This window comes from Gopherus flavomarginatus, chromosome 8, assembly GCF_025201925.1.
Source record: "Gopherus flavomarginatus isolate rGopFla2 chromosome 8, rGopFla2.mat.asm, whole genome shotgun sequence".
In the NCBI taxonomy this organism is placed as follows: domain Eukaryota; kingdom Metazoa; phylum Chordata; order Testudines; family Testudinidae; genus Gopherus; species Gopherus flavomarginatus.
This window is the reverse complement of record NC_066624.1, coordinates 43,206,332-43,224,381: the sequence shown is the minus strand read 5'-3', so window position 1 is coordinate 43,224,381 and position 18,050 is coordinate 43,206,332. Positions and strand designations below refer to the sequence as shown.

The 18,050-nt window shown below is 46.6% G+C and overlaps 1 protein-coding gene across 4 annotated transcripts in view; it reads right to left on the bottom strand.

The window, feature by feature from the left end:
• ELF4 (E74 like ETS transcription factor 4) overlaps positions 1–17,649 on the bottom strand; it is a 42,390-nt gene extending 24,741 nt beyond the window's left edge. For 2 of the 4 annotated variants that reach the window (XM_050964214.1, XM_050964213.1), the window contains exon 1: positions 17,518–17,613. Coding sequence is in view for 1 of the 4 variants with exons in the window: in XM_050964211.1 (XP_050820168.1) it covers positions 17,518–17,631 (114 nt within the window). In the remaining 3 variants the exon portion in view is untranslated. Of the gene's footprint in view, positions 1–632; positions 997–17,517 lie in introns of all 4 variants that reach the window. The other 2 variants (XM_050964212.1, XM_050964211.1) reach the window with 2 other exon arrangements.
• Between the last annotated feature and the right edge of the window lie 401 nt (positions 17,650–18,050).

The following is an 18,050-nucleotide window of genomic DNA, read 5'->3' as shown; positions in this document are numbered from 1 at the left end:
CCCTCTGCAGCCCTGCTGTTATGGGAGTGAGTGAGCAGAGCTGTGTAACAGCAGAGCTGCAGAGGTTTCCTGTGCTGCTGCAGGATGGGTGACACCGGATCCCTGCAGGTACAAGGTGCAGGGAAGCCTGTAGTCCTGATGGGCAGAGCAGCGTCCTGGCCAGGGGTCTTTCCTCTGCCCCACCAGAAGCACAACTTCCCATTTCACCTTGTGCTGGCAGGGATCGGGTGCCACTGGCTCTGCAGGGAGGGAGTCCTCTGCAGTCCTGCTGTCACAGGAATGAATGAGCAGGGTAGAGCAGAGACTCCTAGCCAGGAATGCGGGAAAGGCCACCCTATGGCCAAGTGGCTCTTGATCTCTTGATTAGCAGAACTCCCAATTAACCAAATAAAATCAGTGTCCCCAGACTATTTGGACACCTGGAAGTGTATCGTATACCTTATCTGAGCACAGAACCGCCCTAGCTGGCAGTGCATTAAGTCTCTTAAAGAGAGTACATCTTCAAATATCTTTCTGGGGTGGAAGCTCTGTAACCAGTCACTATCTGATACATGACATGCATCAAAGGTAAAGGCAGCCTAGCCACTACCAGAAAACAGAAACAGAACGAAAGCAGAACAAAGGCTGCTCACCAACAGGCCAGAGAACTTCAACTTCAGGGAACTTCAGCTTCGACAGACCTCCACAATGGACAGACTGGAAGCAGCATTTTGCAAGATTTCACATTGAAACCAAACTCCACAAGAACACTGGAGACATCCAGGTATGCTCAGTAAAGTATGTTACAGGGGAGCTGGCAGAGCATTTACCTTTACCAAAGACAGTCACGAAGATGACTGGGAAAGGGTTCTGGTTATGTCCGATGCACACCTTGCGCCTCAGAGAAATGTGGTTTATAAAAGGGCACATTTTCACCACAGAATTCCACAACTGGGGAATCTCTTGAATCTTTTATCAGAGCTTCACATGCATTGGCTGAAAACTGTGATTTGGGGCCTGTATAATATGAAAATATTAAAGACAGATTGGTTATTGGCTTTACAGATGATAGTTGGTCATAGAAGTTACAATTAAAAACAGACATTACAATTAAAAACAGACACACAGCTATTCAAATAGCAAAGCAAACTACGAACTTGTGGCAGCAAAACAAACTTGACAAACCAGAAACTAGCTTAGAAGCAGCAAATACAAGCAGCTAGAAGTGCTAGAAGTCATTATCATACAACCCCTGAGGCAAGGAGGCACAAATTCCAGGCTAACTACAAAGACTTTCAGACTAAATGCACAAAGTATGAGAAAATTCATAGCCCAAGAGATGTATGTCTAGCCAAAGGTGCAAAATATCATAAATGCATAAAATATGGACATTCTGCAGTTGTTCCCCATACTAAGGGAGTCAGGGAGTTGATTCATATTACAGCCAGTCAAGGAGATATTGTTCCTGGGCTCTATCGTGTGTGATGAACAGAGCCTACCTGGAGAGTGAAACTAAATATTCATGGCAAGATTATTGACTTTAAAATTGAATCAGGAGCGCATGTCACAGTCATCTGAGAATGGACTTCTAATCACCTTCAACTCCTCCAAAAACTGAAGTCACCTGACACAGCTCTGACTAGCCCTGGAGATATTCTGAACTGCATGGGCCAGTTCACCACAGAAACAACTTACAAGATGAAAGCTTTGCATACAGAGTGCATGTGATCAAAGAATCAAAGACCAACAACCTTCTCAGCCACAGCATGGCAACCAAGATGAAGAACTCAACGGAGTTCTTCAATATTTGATGATATTGGACTTCTGAAATTAGGTCCAGTACAAATAACCTTAGGAGACAATGCTGAACCATAGAGTGGACTATTTTTCCAGCTATGTAGAAATAATGTACTTGAAATACAAAATGTGTTGCAATGGTATCAAAAAACTGAAGCGTACTTTTACTCACTTCAGTATTCCAGAACAACTAGTGACAGTCAATGGAGCACAATTCACTGCAGCAGAATTTGTCATTCCAAATGAAATGTCATTTTGATTGTGTTACTAGCAGCCCACATTACCCGCAAGTGAATGGAGCGGCTGAGAGAGCTGTACAGACTGCCAAGAAAATCCTTCTGCAGGACGATCCATTCCTTGCTCTTCTGATATCAGCTACTGGATATAGTCCAGCACAACTCCTACTGGGGCAACAACTCAGAACTATGGCACTGACTTCGGAAAAAGACCTAGCTGCAAAGTGCCCAGACATGAAGAGAGTAGCCGCGTCAGCTAAAAGGGCAACAAGAGTTTCTGAACACTTTTACAACACATCACTCAGCAACCTGCCAAGTCTAGAACCTGGTGACCATGTTCGTGTCAAACTAGAAGGAGAAAAAGGACGGACAAGTCCAGCTGTCATAAAGAAAAATAATCACTCAGATTATGTGTGATTGAGACCAACAGTGAAGAGTTCAACAGAAACCGCTGACATCTACAGTTTGTTCCTCCTAAAGAACCATCAACAGAGCAAATGCTACCGATGGCGGGTACAGAACAAGAAAAAGAAGACTCAAAGATTCCGAATCGACCAGAACCAGTCATTACAACTAATGGACAGGGGACCACTTTGTTATTCGTTCAGGTCTTGTCATTAGAAAACCCGTATGATTCAGACACTTAGACTAATACCTCCTGAACTTCAAAGTCAGCAAGAGAGTGTAAATTTTGAAAACGGTGGGGATGTAGAACTTAAAGGGGAAGATGGAAGGGTATGTTTAACTGTGGCACTATGTGTCATACCTGAGCAGAGAACAGCCAGAGTAGGTAGTCTATTCAAGTTTCTTAAAGAGAACATGCCTTTACTTCTCTCTCTGGGGTGGAATGTCTGTAACCAGTCCACATCATGACACCAAGCACACCTGTGTAAGCAGGTAAGCCAGTACTCACAGCATGCTCCCTCCAGAGGCCTTCAGCTGTGACATGCTGAGCTTTGTCCCCTTAGGAAATTCACAAAGCCTAAAGAGCCCCAGGCCCAGCTGTCTGGAGCACTCACTCCCTATGATGCCCACATGCTTCTCTTAGGAGTCTCTTGCACACACACCTGTTGCATATTATACACTAGTATTACATAAAAACACTGCTACTGCCCCCTGCTCAGCCCTCGTGGTGCACGCACCCTGAGCCCCCTGCTCAGCCCTTGTGGTGCACACACCTTGAGCCCCCTGCACAAGCCCTGAGGCCCCTGCACACACCACTGTCCAATGATACTTGTCTTTATTTTTAATAGATTCCTGATTTTCCAGCCTGCTTTTCCTTGCGGGATCTGTGCCCCACAGCTCCAACACTATGGCTGAGAGGAGCCCGGGAGGAGAGCTGACGCTGTGCAGTGCAGGCTGGCATTGCAGGGTTCCTCTCCTGTTGGAAATGTAAGTGCAGTCCCCAAGTCTGTGCTGTAAGAGTGTTTAGGGCAACCTGGCACTGCCCCCAGCACTCTGCTGCCTGCACTCCGTGCAACAGAAATCACCAGGGCATCCAATGCGCAGACCCGAGAGACAACGGCAGGGCCTGCCTGCCAGACAGGCCTCAGCCATGCTGGTAGGGCCCAAGCTTGGCGTTTGGCTCCATTTAATAGAAGTCAAAGCTCTCTGGGCTTCTGTCAGTGGTGGGTATGACCATGTATGAAGTTCTGTGGCTGGCCTCCAGCTCACAGCACTCACCTATGACTCAGCTGTGGGACGTCTGCCCTGCTGACCGCACACACGATGGCAAACTCCTTACAATGGTGCACTGTGTTCCTGTTTGGGAGCTTTCAGACAGGGCTGTGCAGACCAGGCAGGAAGAGGCTCAGAAAGAGGCTCAGCCACAGCCCTTTTCTCCTGCACAGCATGTGTTGTGCAAGCTCCACTTCTTGTGTGGGAGAGGAGGGCCTGTGCAATGAAATCCCCATTTGGGGGGCCAGACTGTCTCTCAGCTGGGAGAACTCCCAGCAGATCTCAGCCCAGAACATGTGGCATGCGTAGGGCCATGGTAACTTTACAGATTGTCAGTCGTAGATGGGCTGGGAGGGACACAACACATGGCTGTTTCTCACAGAAACATGTGGCTCTTCCATCCACTGAGTCCTGAATGTAACACAGCAGTGAGATCTCTGCATGGGGCACCCTCGCACCCCAAGAATCCTCCCTGCTATGGGAACAGCTCTTCCAGTCTGGGTGTCAAACCCCTTCCCCAGCCTGGGAGAAACCTCCCTTCTCAGAGAATACATTGACCAACGCCAAATTAACTTTGCCATTGTCTGTACCTGAGATATGTGAGATGTGCATCTAAGGCAGTAGAAAAGTGTGCATCTAAAATAATCTGTGCCCCTGTAATTACAGACTGTACTATCTTGCGTACACAGAGTAAGGTTGTGTGTTCAACCTTAACTTTGCTATCTCTTGATTTCTGAGCACCCAGCTGTACAACCTTAAATCTCATAGTGTGAGATCCTGGCCTCATTGAAGTCAATGGAAACCCCACATAGACTTCCAAAAGGTCAGGAATTCACCTAGAGATTTTAAGGCCAGAAGGGCCCATTATGATCATCTAGTCGGACTTGTCTATCACAGGCTAGAGAAGTACACCAAGGGATTCTGCAACAAGCCCCTCACTTTGGGTTGAACTAGAGCAGAGCTTTCAGAAAGAGACACTCAGGCTTGATGACAAGACTTCAAGTGATGGAAGATCTACCACATCTTTAGATGAGTTTTTCCAGTGGTTGATTACTCTTATTGTTAAACATTTGCTGTGCCCCATTCTAGTCTGAATCTGACTAACGTCAGTTTGCAGCCACTGGATCTTATTTTGCCTTTGTCTGCTACATTAAAGAGTCTTCTGCTTTCTGAGATCTCCTCCATATTTAGATACTTATGGATCAGCATCAATGTCAGGCTAACTCATCTGTAGTTACCCAGATTATTCCATTTACCCTGTTTACATACAGGCATGACATTAACTTTGTTCCAGTCCTCTGGCACTTACCAATATTCCAAGAATTGTTAAATATCACTATCGATGTATCAGATGCTCCTTTGCCAATTCTTTTAAAACTCTTGCGTGTAAGCTATCTGATCCTGCAGATTAAAATATGTTTTAAGTTCAGTAGTTGCTGTTTAACATCCTGCCTAGTTGCAATTGGAATGGAAAGTATTTCGTTGTCACTGTAAGGTGTACATCATCTTGCTTCTTTCTATAGACAGAACTATTTGTTGAACTCTTCTGCCTTTTCTGCATCATTAGTGATGATTTTAATGACCTTGTCCAGTACCAGTTCTGTAGCATTTCTTAGGTTTCTTTTGTTCCTGATGGATTCCAGAAATTCTTATTGTCCTTCAACCCACTGGCTGTAGATTTTTCATTGATTCCTTTGGCTTTCTTTGTCAACTGTCTGCATTTCCTAACTGCTGATTTGTACTCATTAATATCAGAGTCCTCATTTTTCCATTTCTTGGATTTTATTTGTATTTGTTATTGTTGCTTTCACTTACTTTCTTAATGAGGACTTTTTTAATGGAAGAGGCTTTATGTGATAGCAAAATTGTGATCTTTTGGGGCATCTAAAAATTGTTTTATACAATTCCTAATTATAATTCATATTGTTTTGTCTAATATTTCCCCTCACATTTGCGTGACAAGGCCAACCTTGGTAAACCTCCTGGACTTAGGTCCTATTTACATTTTGACATGAATCATGTATTTTTAGTGCTCCTTGGTCAGTTTTGACCACTTGGTTTCTTTTTCCTGTCTGTTTCCCACATCACACCTAATCTTTTACCTTTCCTGGTCTTCCGTACCTCGCCCTTTTCCCCTCTCCCTCATGTCCCTGGGATGGAGAGAGGGAACCCAGATATACCATGCCTAGACATGGAGCTAACAATGGCACTTGAGAAAGAAATATTTGACCTAAACACTCCTTATGGCTAATATTATAAATTGTGTTTCCTGGACCATCGAAGGGGTGAATCACCTGATAAAAAGAAAAAGAATTATCACCCACCTAAAGACACTGAAAGCAGATATTATCACCCTCCGAGAAATCCACTTTAAGGACTGGAAGGCAGAGAAATTTAGGAGCAAGTGGATGGGAGTAGCAGAGTTCAACAATTTCTCCTCTGCAGCCAAGGTGTGGCAATATGTTTCACAAAAGACTCATTGTACAAATTCTATATGTAAATAAAGATGAAGAAGGTAGATTTTTGCTGATAAGAGCTAAGATATCTGACTCTGTGTATACCCTGATTAATATAGAAGGACCCAATAAAGAGGATCCAAATATTTTAAAACAAGTTTTTGCCAAATTAGTTAATATCCCACTAGAATCACTCATCATAGCAGGAGATTTTAATAAGATGTTGGACCATTTTTAGACAAGTAAGGCAGACTCTAGCATACACAATCCCATACTAGAAACATACAAGATATATTATGCAAGAATTAGGGTTTAAAAACGTATAGCTGTTGCAGAACCCTGCAACAAAGGCTTTTACTGGTTTTCCTTCCTACATTCCACATATTCATTAATAGATTTCTTCCTGATTTCTATGAATCTGGTGGACTCAGTACTTAATAATGAAATCAAGTCTATCGTGGTTTCTGATCATGCACCAATTATACTAAATTTTTCCACTCCCAAGACAAATTGGACTTGTAAAAGATGGAGACTGAACTCCTTTCATTTGAAAGATAAACATTTGTGTGTGATGGAACACCCCTGTATTCACATCCTGCACACTATTGTAATAATCTTTGTACCAAGTATGCCTTGTAAGGTATCATTTGAAAACTGATAATTTGCTGGATATATTGTCCTGGTAAAACATATGTGGCAACATTGTATGTGAAGTTATAAGATTTCCTTGCATGATGTTATCAACACATGTTCCAATCCTCACAGCCTTGCCCAAACACAAGTCGGCAAACAAGTCTACCCTAAAGAAAGGAAGGTGTGCTTGCCTTAATTTGCATTTATGCAGTAAGCAGAGTCTTCAAGCAGGAAGGGAAGACAAAGGCAGCTCAAACAGGTGAAGAAGAAACAGCAGGGAACATCCTTCCACATACATTCCTTGTCTCCTGGATCTCATCTGGAAATGTTTTTCAAGAGGGGGACTGAAACTATAAAAAGGAGGGACAAACACCCCAAGGCACCCCTCTTTCTCTCCCCTCCTACTGCATTCCCTGCACCTGAAGACACAAAGAAAGCAGCTGTTGGACTCTGGGGGAAGGGTCCTGACCTACAGAGTTTGATCAGTAAGACTGTTGAAAGCATGTGGTGAGAAACCTTTGCTTTGAATTTCATGTAGTTTGTTAAGTTAGGCATGAGTAAGTGTTTTATTTTTATTTTTCTTGTAACCATTTAAGACCATAAGAACAGCCATACTGGGTCAGACCAAAGGTCTATGTAGCTCAGTATCCTGTCTTCCAACAGTGGCCAATCCCAGGTGACCCAGAGGGAATGAACAGAACAGGTTATCATGAAGTGATCCATTCCCTGTTGCTCATTCCCAGCTTCTGGCAAACAGAGCCTAGAGACACCGTCCCTGCCCTCCTGGCTAATAGCCATTGATGGACCTATCCTCCATGAATGTATCTAGTTCTATTTTGAACCCTGTTATAGTCTTGGCTTTCACAACATCCTCTAGCACAGAGTTCCACAGGTTGTCTGTGCATTGTGTGAAGAAATACTTCCTTTTGTTTGTTTTAAACCTTTTGCCTATTAATTTCATTTGGTGACCGTAGTTCTTGTGTTATGAGAAGGAGTAAATAAAACTTCCTTATTTACTTTCTCCAGGCCAGTCATGATTTTGTAGACCTCAATCATATCCCCTCTTAGTCATCTCTTTTCCAAGCTGAACAGTCCCAGTTTTATTAATCTCGCCTCATGGAAGCTGCTCCATACCCTAATAATTTTTGTTGCCTTTTTCTGAACCTTTTCCAATTCCAGTATATTTTTTATGAGATGAGGTGACCACATCTGCATGCAGTCTTCAAGATGTGGGCGTACCATGGATTTATAGGTGTACCATGGATTTATAGGCATATCATGGATTTAGTTCTGGCTTTTATGTCTCATTATTTGTAGTCACTTGAAATCTCTCTCTTTGTAGTTAATAAATTTGTTTTACTGTTTTGTCTAATCCAGTGTGTTCAAGCTGAAGTGTCTGGGTAACTCCATTTGGGTAACAAGTTGTGTGCATATTATTCCATTAAAGGAATAATGGACTTAACATGTTTGCACTGTCCAGGAGAAGGCTGTGCAGTACAGGACATACATTTATGAGGGGAAGATCTGGGACTGGGGATGTGTTGGGGTCACCCTGCAGTATAACCCAGGCTGATAAGAGCCAAGGTTTGGCTGTCTGGCTGCCGCACACACACAGATATGGCTGGGAGTGACTTACATGCTGGAGACTGTTTGTGAGCAGTCCAGGTTGGAGGCTTCAGCAGCAAAGCATTGTAAATGGCACTCTAGGTTAGGGGATAGGAGTGACACAGCTATTCCTTAGTCTGGATTGTCACACCCACTAACAGCTTTTATTAGGGGCAGGACCGCTGCCTACTCAGCTGACAGGAAGAGGGCTAGCCAGGCTAACCAAACAACTCAAGCCCTGGATTTAGAATGTGCAAACTTCCCCACCCAAGGAAATCTTAAACAATTCACCTTTGGCAGCAAGGAAATAGATCGACTTCAGCACAAGCCAAATTTGCTCTTGTTAGACTCACACAAACATACTGGGAGTCCGAGGAGAGAGCAGGGAGCTTTCTCATATACAGATTACAACTAAGAGGTCAAAGGTCACAAATAGTATGACTCAAAATCAGCACCAAGGCAGGTTACTACCAATCAAAAAAAGATCAGTGATCAGTTTTTGAAATTCTACCAGGCTCTTTACTGTAATGATTCATCACCTGACCCAGAAGAACTGAATACCTGTGTTAAAACTGTTATACTCCCACAAACCTCAGAAGAAGAGTAGGCCAGATTAGCGTCTTCCTTGCAATCAGAGGAAATAATTAAGGCCATGGAGGAAATGAGTCTGAGCAAGACCCTCAGCCCTCGTGTCCTACCAACAGAATTCTATAAAAGTCTCAAAGAATGCTGACTCCTAAGCTATTATATATGGAGAAAGATGCATAAAAATAAAGCTATGGTGCTGTCTTCTGTGAGGGGAGCCCTAATTAGCACTACTTAAAGAAAGTAACGTGTGGGAAAGTGTAATAGCTACAGATCCATTTCTCTAATCAGTACCTATAAAAAAATGCTTTCACAAATACCTGTATTGGCTAAGAGACTTGAAAAAGTAATGAATGATGTGGTTCACCCCAATCAAGTGGGATTTATTTTAAAAAGGCCTGGTTTAGGTAACAAACGTCACTTGATCAACATTACGGCATTCCACCGGCATTCTAGAAATTCCCACCCAGTCATTTCACTCCTTGCAGAGAAAGCCTCTGACAGAGTGAAATGGCAATTCCTGTTGCTTACCCTGGATAAATTTGGGTTGGGGAAATTCTTTATTTCCTGGATAGAGTTGTTATATTCCAATCCCAGCTCTTGTACCCAAACAAATAGCATCCATCCCCGCCCCCCCCCACCCCCTGATCTGTTTCAGGGAACCAGATATGGATGGAATCACTTGCAGTGCTAATTAGGGAATGTCAAGGGATCAAATAAGTGTCTCAGGAGACAAAAATCCTTCTATATGCAGATGACATCTGGATCAATCTATTCCAAATACCCTGAAAACAATAGATAACTGGAAAATTCTCTGGCTACCAGATCACTTGGGATAACTTGAAAGTAATGAAGATCTCATTGGATTTAGTTGGAAATGGCTCACCTATAGGGACATTTAGGTGGCAACAGACAAACATCAGCTATCTTGGCATCTGTTCCCTAAGGAAATTAAAACATAGTCCAGGTTAATCTAGCCCCATTAATCATGCAATTAGCAAATGATTTCAGCAGGTGGCAAGTACTGCATCTCCCCTTTTGGGGACAAACCAACATCATTACAATGAATGCCCTGCCCAGGATCCTTGTGATTCTGACCTGCCTCCATAGCCATATTCCTCCCTTTTATTTTACCAAAATCAACACGAGGTCCAGGCCCTTCTTCATGGGGTGCTGGCAACAAGCCCAGAATTTCCTTACACAGATTACAGCTCCCTGTTAATTAAGGTAGGTTCAGATTTCCCAACTTTGCACTTCACCATCAGGCAATAATTCTTATCCAAGCAGCACAGCACCTCATTCCCTCATGCTGTGGAGCCCCCGGCTGGCTCCAGCTGGAAATGGACTTGGTCACTCCTTAACCCCTTTCCAGTGCACTGCACTGCACTAGGATTATGACTGATTCCCTAAAGAGCAACTATTACCAACCAACTTACAGCAGCCAGAAACATGGTGTATGATGGCTGCTGAAGTTAAAGATCACCCCCTTCTACACACCAAAGTCTCTATTGGGGTAACTCAAAACTCTGTCTAGCAGGCAACCCCATCATTCAACCAGATTGGATTAGAAAAGGGATTTTGGCCATCAGCCAATTTATAGAAAATGATACCTCTCTCCCTCCCTTTGACAATATGAATGGAAAAGTCAATCTAGAGCCTAAGGTGGAATGGCAATACATCCATGCAATCTCCCATTTGTTTGGCCCCCATCCCTATGCTACCCCTGAGCCACCTGAATGGCTTTCATTTCTCCAAATATCGTCCATATTGCCAAGTCCTATGGTAACACTATGTATGCACTTGGCCAGCAAACACAGATTCCCTAAAAAAGACATGGGACGAGCAACGAGGCCAATTGTTCTTTCCTAATCAGTGGAAACAAATTTTAGCCAATGCTCTGACCTATTCCTTGGATCTCTGTTTAAGATTAATCCAGCACAAAATCATATGGAGGCTGCATTGCACTCATCTCTGACTGTTCAATACTGGCGCCACTAAGCCAGGCAAATGTTGGTGCTGGTTCAGCAGGTGCTAACGTAACCCATATGTTCTGGGAATGCTCCTGCATCTATATGCTTTGAGCAGAAATTAATTGCAGTAATTTTTTTCCTATCAGATAAAATTGCCTTATAAGCTAAACTTGTTATTTTAAATCTAATGGATGATAATGGGAAGTTGAATACATTTGAAAAACTTTGGCTAAAAATTGCTAAAGGACTAGTACACTTCTACCCTGATATAATGTGACCCTATATAACATGAATTTGGATATAACGCAGTAAAGCAGCACCCCATGGGGGCAGGGCTGTGCGCTCCAGTGGATCAAAGCAAGTTCGATATAACACGGTTTCACCTATAACATGGTAAGATTTTTTGGGTCCCAAGGACAGTATTATATCAGGGTAGAGGTGTTCTACCAAAACTGAAATAAAAAAAGCAACCAACAGTTGAGGACTGGATCATAGACCTAAGATGGGCCGCCATGGAAAGCATCATACACCGTAACAGAAATACCCAAGAAAAATTCTCAGAGACATGGGATGCTTCCCTGGAAGTATTTGAATGACCCTATTAAATGCATGCCACCCCCTTCGCTTCACCCTCCTCTCTGTCCACTTCCTTTTCCCCTCAGTTCTATCTCCCTCTGAACATTGTTTCTATTTTTTATCTTAATTTAATATTTTTTCTTTAATTAGCTGGATTTTTATAAACAAATTTTGTGCATGTCCAATACAAATAACTGATTTATATTTTAACCTTTCATATTACAGATATAATTGTTTCAAATATAGCTAAGGTTAGTTAGCAAATGATTAATATATTATGAGATATTTATGTATAGTTTACCTTTGGTTTTATATATATATATATATATATATATATATATATATATATATATATATATATATATATAAAACATTGAATAAAAAGTTAATAGAAAATGTTTTTCCTCTCACACTCAATTTTGCTTCCAGCATTGGAAAACTGGCTCTTTTCAAAGATCCAATATATATATATATTGCCTTAACACAGTTCTTTGCATTTGATTTCTTAGGTTTCAGAAGGAAGAATCAAGTCTCCAGTCCCAGGACTGAGCCCTAGGGAAACACGCAGACATCAATAGTGTCCACACTAGCCTTTACCAACATGTTACCTGCCTCAACTTAACTGGAAATCACTTAACCAGAGGTAGAAAAGGCCAGCGTAGACAAACCTTGGGAATTTAGGGGCTCTGCTCTGTTCTATTCAGTACAGACACTCCATCTCTCTGAGCGCCAGTCAAGAGTGCATTGCATCACATGACTGGCATCTGCCATGTGTGGTTCTCTTCAAGGAGAAGTTGGGGGCAGAGGTTAATATATTCTGTGTATTCTGTGCCGTGTCACCAATCTCAAGTGATCAAACATCAAGAATCAGGCCCCCAAAACTTATGAGCCTGTCTTTAAAATAATAAATGTTGCACATTTCTCTTTGCCTTCTGGTATGTGAGCTTCAGGCTGCTCTTGGGTCACGGTTTCCAGCTTTTCTCTGCAACCACCAGCACTAGAAACTGACTTTCTAATGCAAGCTGAGATTCTTAGTTTCACCTGAACCCAGGAACTAGGACTTTAAAAAAAAAATTGTGTGTTCCTGCCTGTGCTGTGTGTTTATATTACCCAATGCCAGAGCCCCGCAGAGCAGCTCACCTTTGGCAGGAAAGGTGCCGAGATGAGGGTTGTGGGGATTCTTAAGGTTGCCACAAAAGCATCCCTGGTTTTGATCTGGAAAATGTGGTAACCTTAGCCAAGATGTGAATGACAGCACAAAGGTAGAGGAGGACCGGCTCTAAGGGACAGGGGAGAGTGTGTGCTGTCAGAAGAACCTTGCTCTGAGCACAGTTCTAGCTAGGCTATTTTAAAAAAGGGCAGGCAGCCACGTGTTTTTCCCCACTGATGGGACTGGTTTCGGGTTTGCATTTTGTGGTAGAAGAGGAGCATGGTCTGTTTCATTTCTCTTTATGGTCACTTGGAGCCAGACTTTCACAAGAGCTCAGCTTGGCTGCCCACGGGTGCTGAGCTCTTCTGCCTTGGGACTTTCTGGCCTAGCACAATGCTGCGGCATCTGGGCTGCGAGCCGCACAAAGGGAGATATTTTCCCCTAAACACAGAGCTGTGTGTACTGCTGTCACTGAAAATCAGCAGCCCAGCTATTTCTATTGCTCTCAGGCTCCACTTTGGGGGCTTCGCCTGCCAGGCTGCACCCCCAGAGTCGGCAAATTTCACAGCAGCCGGAGGGAGGGATGCATCCGGCTGCTGCGGTGACAGGTGTGAGAGTGTCTGGACACTGGTGCATGGCCATATGGGGCAGGGGCATGTCAAGGTATTAGTAAACACACCGTATGCAGGCAGTCTGGGCATGTGCTCTGTGACTCTCTCACACACTCAGAGAACATCCAGGGGGCAGAGGGCCCAGCCACCACTGATTAACAGAATTCCAATTAGGGTTCCAGAAGAATTACAAGGGATGCACAATAGACTATTCAGTGAGCCTGCTACCCTAAAGCCCCTGCCTGCTTTGGCACCATAATGGGGCCTTTGAGGTAGCAGGTCTCACCCTCCCACTCAAGAGAGCCCAGGCATAAGGGACTCCTCAGCAAGCGCGTGACTGGCAGCTGGTCTCTACACTGCCCCCTTCTACTCCCAGGGACCGTGGGCCAGACTGAGCACAAGGGAGAGCCGTTCGGAGGCTGAGCAAGCCCCGGTTGCCCAAGAACAGAAGCAGCCCAAAGGTGGCTTGGGCAGCCAAGGAGCCTGCAGAAGGACCAGCTCAGGGGCTGCATGTGGCACATGGAGATTCACAGCTCTGACCTGTGTGTGTGTGTGTTGGGGGAAGATGCCAAGGAGCAGACTGGGTGGGATGGGGTAAGGTTGAAAGAGGAGACACAGGAACAGGAGGTGAAAGAGGCTGATGCCCTGAGCAAGGGCAGGAAGGAAGCGGTTGGCAAACGGGGACTTTCATAACCTCTCATCCTGAAGCTGAGGGAGTGTAACCGACCCACCATCCTGAACTCAGCACACCCAGCAGCACCTGGCTTGGATTGACCTGGGAGGGGAGGCATTTGCATTGGTGCATGGCAGAGAGTCCACGCGTGTCTAGCTGGGGGCAAGGGAGTCTGTGTAACCTTTCTAGAGATCCTGGCCTGGCTCTGCTCCTGGATTGGCCTGGGTTAGATAAAAGGATGGTGCTATTGTTAAGGGTGGTGCTTGCTCCCAGGGCAACCTCTGACCCCCTAGGAGGGAGGACTGGGGTTTGGACAGAGGTGCATGGCTAAGAGCTGGGACCCCATGGAAAGGCTGCTAGGCCTGGGAACCCCATTCTGAGGGATACTGTGTTCCCACAACAGAGTGACTTGTGAGACGGCCTAGAAGGGGGGTTGCTTTCAGAGTAACAGACTCTTAGATCTCTAGGGAGCTGCAGGCCAACCTAACAGCACAGACTGGCTCCTCTTGTGGCCAAGTTATGGTGACAGTGAGTGTGTGTGGACAGGAGCAGCCACTTCACACACAACACAGGGGAAATCCTAGTGGGCTGGACCTGCTGGCGTTCCAGCTGCTTTGTGCTGCCGGAGTGCCCCTGGGAACTGGGCCCCTGCCATAAGAGCGGAGTGCCTAGATTGGCAGCGGATGTGGATGGTTGGGCTCATGGACAGCTTAGGCTATACCATCTGCAAAGGTCCATGCGCAGAGGGAGCGACTGCATATTGTGGTCTGCGCTGAGGGCAACAGCAAACCTCGGAACCGGGCTGTGAGAAAGCCCCTACCCCATGCAGTCAAGTGAGCAAGCTCAGCCAAGACACTGGTGCTGGTGGCCACATTTGGTGGGGGATTTGGAGTAGCTGTACACTCGGTATGGCACTGTGGATGCAGCACGCTGCTACACCTGCAGGGGCTGCTCTGAGACCCAGGGCAATGAGCTCTCAGCTACTCTGCGGAGCACAAGTGAGCGCTCCTCCCACTCCTCCCCTTAGCAGCTGCTGCACCACGGCTCGGAGCAGTGTTGAGCTGGGAGTTTGCTGCTGCAAGACCGTTGCCTCACGTCACAGCTGTGGGATTTCAGACAGACAGTGCTAATGCCTCCGCTGCCTCCAAACAATAGAGCCAAGCCAATGTCTCCATCCTAGAGGCAGGAGTTTGGAGCCCAGCTCCTGGACAGATGGCGAGGATTGAGCAGGGACTAGCCCTGTGTTCTGCCTTCCACAGCCAGCATTAGGGGAGTGGAGGAAGGAGGATTGTGGTGACTGTACAACTGTGATGGGGACACTTCAGGCATTTGCTGTGTGTTAGCAGCGGACAGCACCCAAGGCCGAGGAGTGTGAAGAGCACGCCGTGCCTGGCTAGGAGGGTGTTCCCATTGTGCTCTGCGGGGAATGTGGAGTCATTACAGACAGCGCCTCCCCCTGGGGAGAGGGTCACAGAGTGAGAGTGAAGGAGTGGGCTGGGGAGCAGCCAGCCCTGTTTAGAGATGAGCCCAGCAGGCTGGTGCTGGGAATCAGCTCCCGCAGCAGGACGGCATTGGGATATTTCAGTCCAAAGCAGGCTGTGAAGAGCTACAAAACGATCTCAAAGAACTGTGTGACTGAGCAACCAAATGGCAAGTGAAATTCAATGCTGATAAATGCAAAGCAATGCACATTGGAAAACACAATCCCAACAAGACATCTAAAATGATGGGGTCTAAATTAGCTGTTATCACTCAAGAAAGATCTTGGAGTCATTGTGGACAGTTCTCTGAAAACATCCACTCAATGTGCAGCAGCAGTCAAACAAGCTAACAGAATGTTGGGAATCATTAGGAAAAAGATAGATAATAATAATAATATCATAATGCCACTATATAATGCCATGGGAGTAGGGGGCTGCACAAGGCAGAGTGGGGGTGGGGGAATGGGGGGGCTGAACGGGGCAGAGTGTTAATCATGGTGGGGGGATGGAGAGCTGCACGGGACACAGTGTTAATGGGGGTGGAGGGGAGCCATCTATGCTAGGGCTCCTATCGGTGCTGGCAGCAGTAGGCTGCTGTCAGGAACCCCTCCCTTCTCCCTGCTCAAACCACAGCAAGGCGTGAGTGATGCTAGCTGCTGTAGGGGGCTGGCTGCAAGATGTTGACACTGCCTGGAAGCCACTACTAGGAGGTACTTGCCTTTGTTATGTTTGAGCCTTTCCAGGGGCTGGCTGGAGGGAGTCCTTCTTGCTATCAGATGGAGAAGGTTTGTGTGCAGCAGAACTGCTGTTGCTGCTCCCATCCAGGGATTTGTGGCTAAGATGACTCTGGAGACAGAGCCACTCTGCCCTTGAGTGTCGGCTCCTACTCTCCCAGCTGCTCATGAGCTCCAGGCTGGGCTCAAAACTTGGCCCGGTGCAGCTAGGGTGACCAGATGTCCCAATTTTATAGGGCAGTCCTGATTTTTGGATCTTTTTCTTATATAGGCTTCTATTACCCCCCACTGCCTGTCCCGATTTTTCACATTTGCTGTCTGGGCACCGTAGGTGCAGCCCCAAACTCAGCTCTGAAAGCAATTGCATCCAGTACCCGGGACCGGAACAGCTGGTGCTGGGCTGGGCTGCTGTGCAGTTGGTCAGTGAAGGCTCCAGCCATGTTTGCTGGGAGGGTGCTCAGCAGCCCCTCAAACAAACAAGGGGCCCTAGCAATGCCAAGAACAGCTGCAACAAGCCACTCCCTTAGACAACAATGGCAGGGCCCTGCACAGGCAGGCCCAACCCAAGACCTGCTGGGCCCAAACAACTGAGTACATATAGCCCCCTCTGAGGGGCAGCAACACAGCGCTCGGTTCCCATACAACGGCACGAGGAGGAGAGACTGAGGCAGGCCTCGGCCAGACTCGTTCATCCTCTACCTGGCTCCAGAGCCAGCTCACTGCATGGGGAAGGGACTCCCCAGCCCCCAAGTACAAGGTGAATGGCTCTCCTGCCTGGGGCGCTGATTACAGTGACTGACTCAATGTATTGTCAAACATTAACCCACAGGAGGGGCAGGTTGGGTGCTCCAGCCAATGAGGGTGCAGGCCAGCTAGTGAGGCTGCAGCATGTGTGGTGGGGAGCGCAGGTGAGCATAGGGGTGGGGGAGCAAGGCTGGCAGGTGCCTGGTCGGGGAGAAGGGAGCATACCCATACCCCGGGTGTAGGGAGTGAGACTAGGACAGTGAACCCAGGTGTGTGGCTGTCCTGCAGGGAGGTGGCCTGCTCTCAGGTTTTTCCTCAGGGCTGGAGATGGGTGAGGACCCACAAGCTAATATTCTGAGTGCCAGAGGCTGCAGGGTGGGTTGTGTCACTTCCTGGTTAATAGCAGGCTCTTCCACAGGCTGGGCACATGAGCAAAGGATCCCAGCCACATTTGCTATACTTGGCCAAGTGCCCCCAAGAAAGTCCTGCTGGCCACCCACTCTCCCAGCCGGTCCCCACCTCAGTGCCTGTCCCCACGGCACCTTTCACACCCAGCAAGGTTTCAGTGGAGCAAATCCCGCCCGCCTAGCGACGTCTCCCAGCCATGTACCTGAGGGCACGCAGCCATACTCCTGTGCACGGTCCCTGGAGCCCCAGAAGCTGTGCAGGAAGTGAGGGCTTCCCTGAGCAATCCTGCCCGAACAGGATGGGGAAGTGGTGACATTCAAAAAGGAGAAGCATAACTTGGGCTTGTGCAAGTGAGTCAGCGAGCCAGGCGTGTCCCTGGGGCCCGCCTCTGGCTCCTCTCGCCAATGGCAAGCGCTGCAGACATGCAAATACCAGGTGAGCCGGATGACTGTAAGCCACAGCGAGAGAAGCAGAGTGCAATGGGGAAGCAGCCCATCACCCAGTTGCAGCTGTCATCATGCCCAAGAGCTAGTGCTCTTAAGCTGCAAACTGAGTGAGGGGGACCGAGTGTGCAAAACAGAGGGGTGGGGGACTCAGCACGCACAGTGAGTGAAAGGGCAGAATGTGCACAATGCACCAGGCCCCCTCACCACACAGAATCTGTGCACACAGCAGCACAAAACCCAGGGCTAAAGCAGAGCTCCAGCCACCGTACGGTGAGCACATCAAACAAGT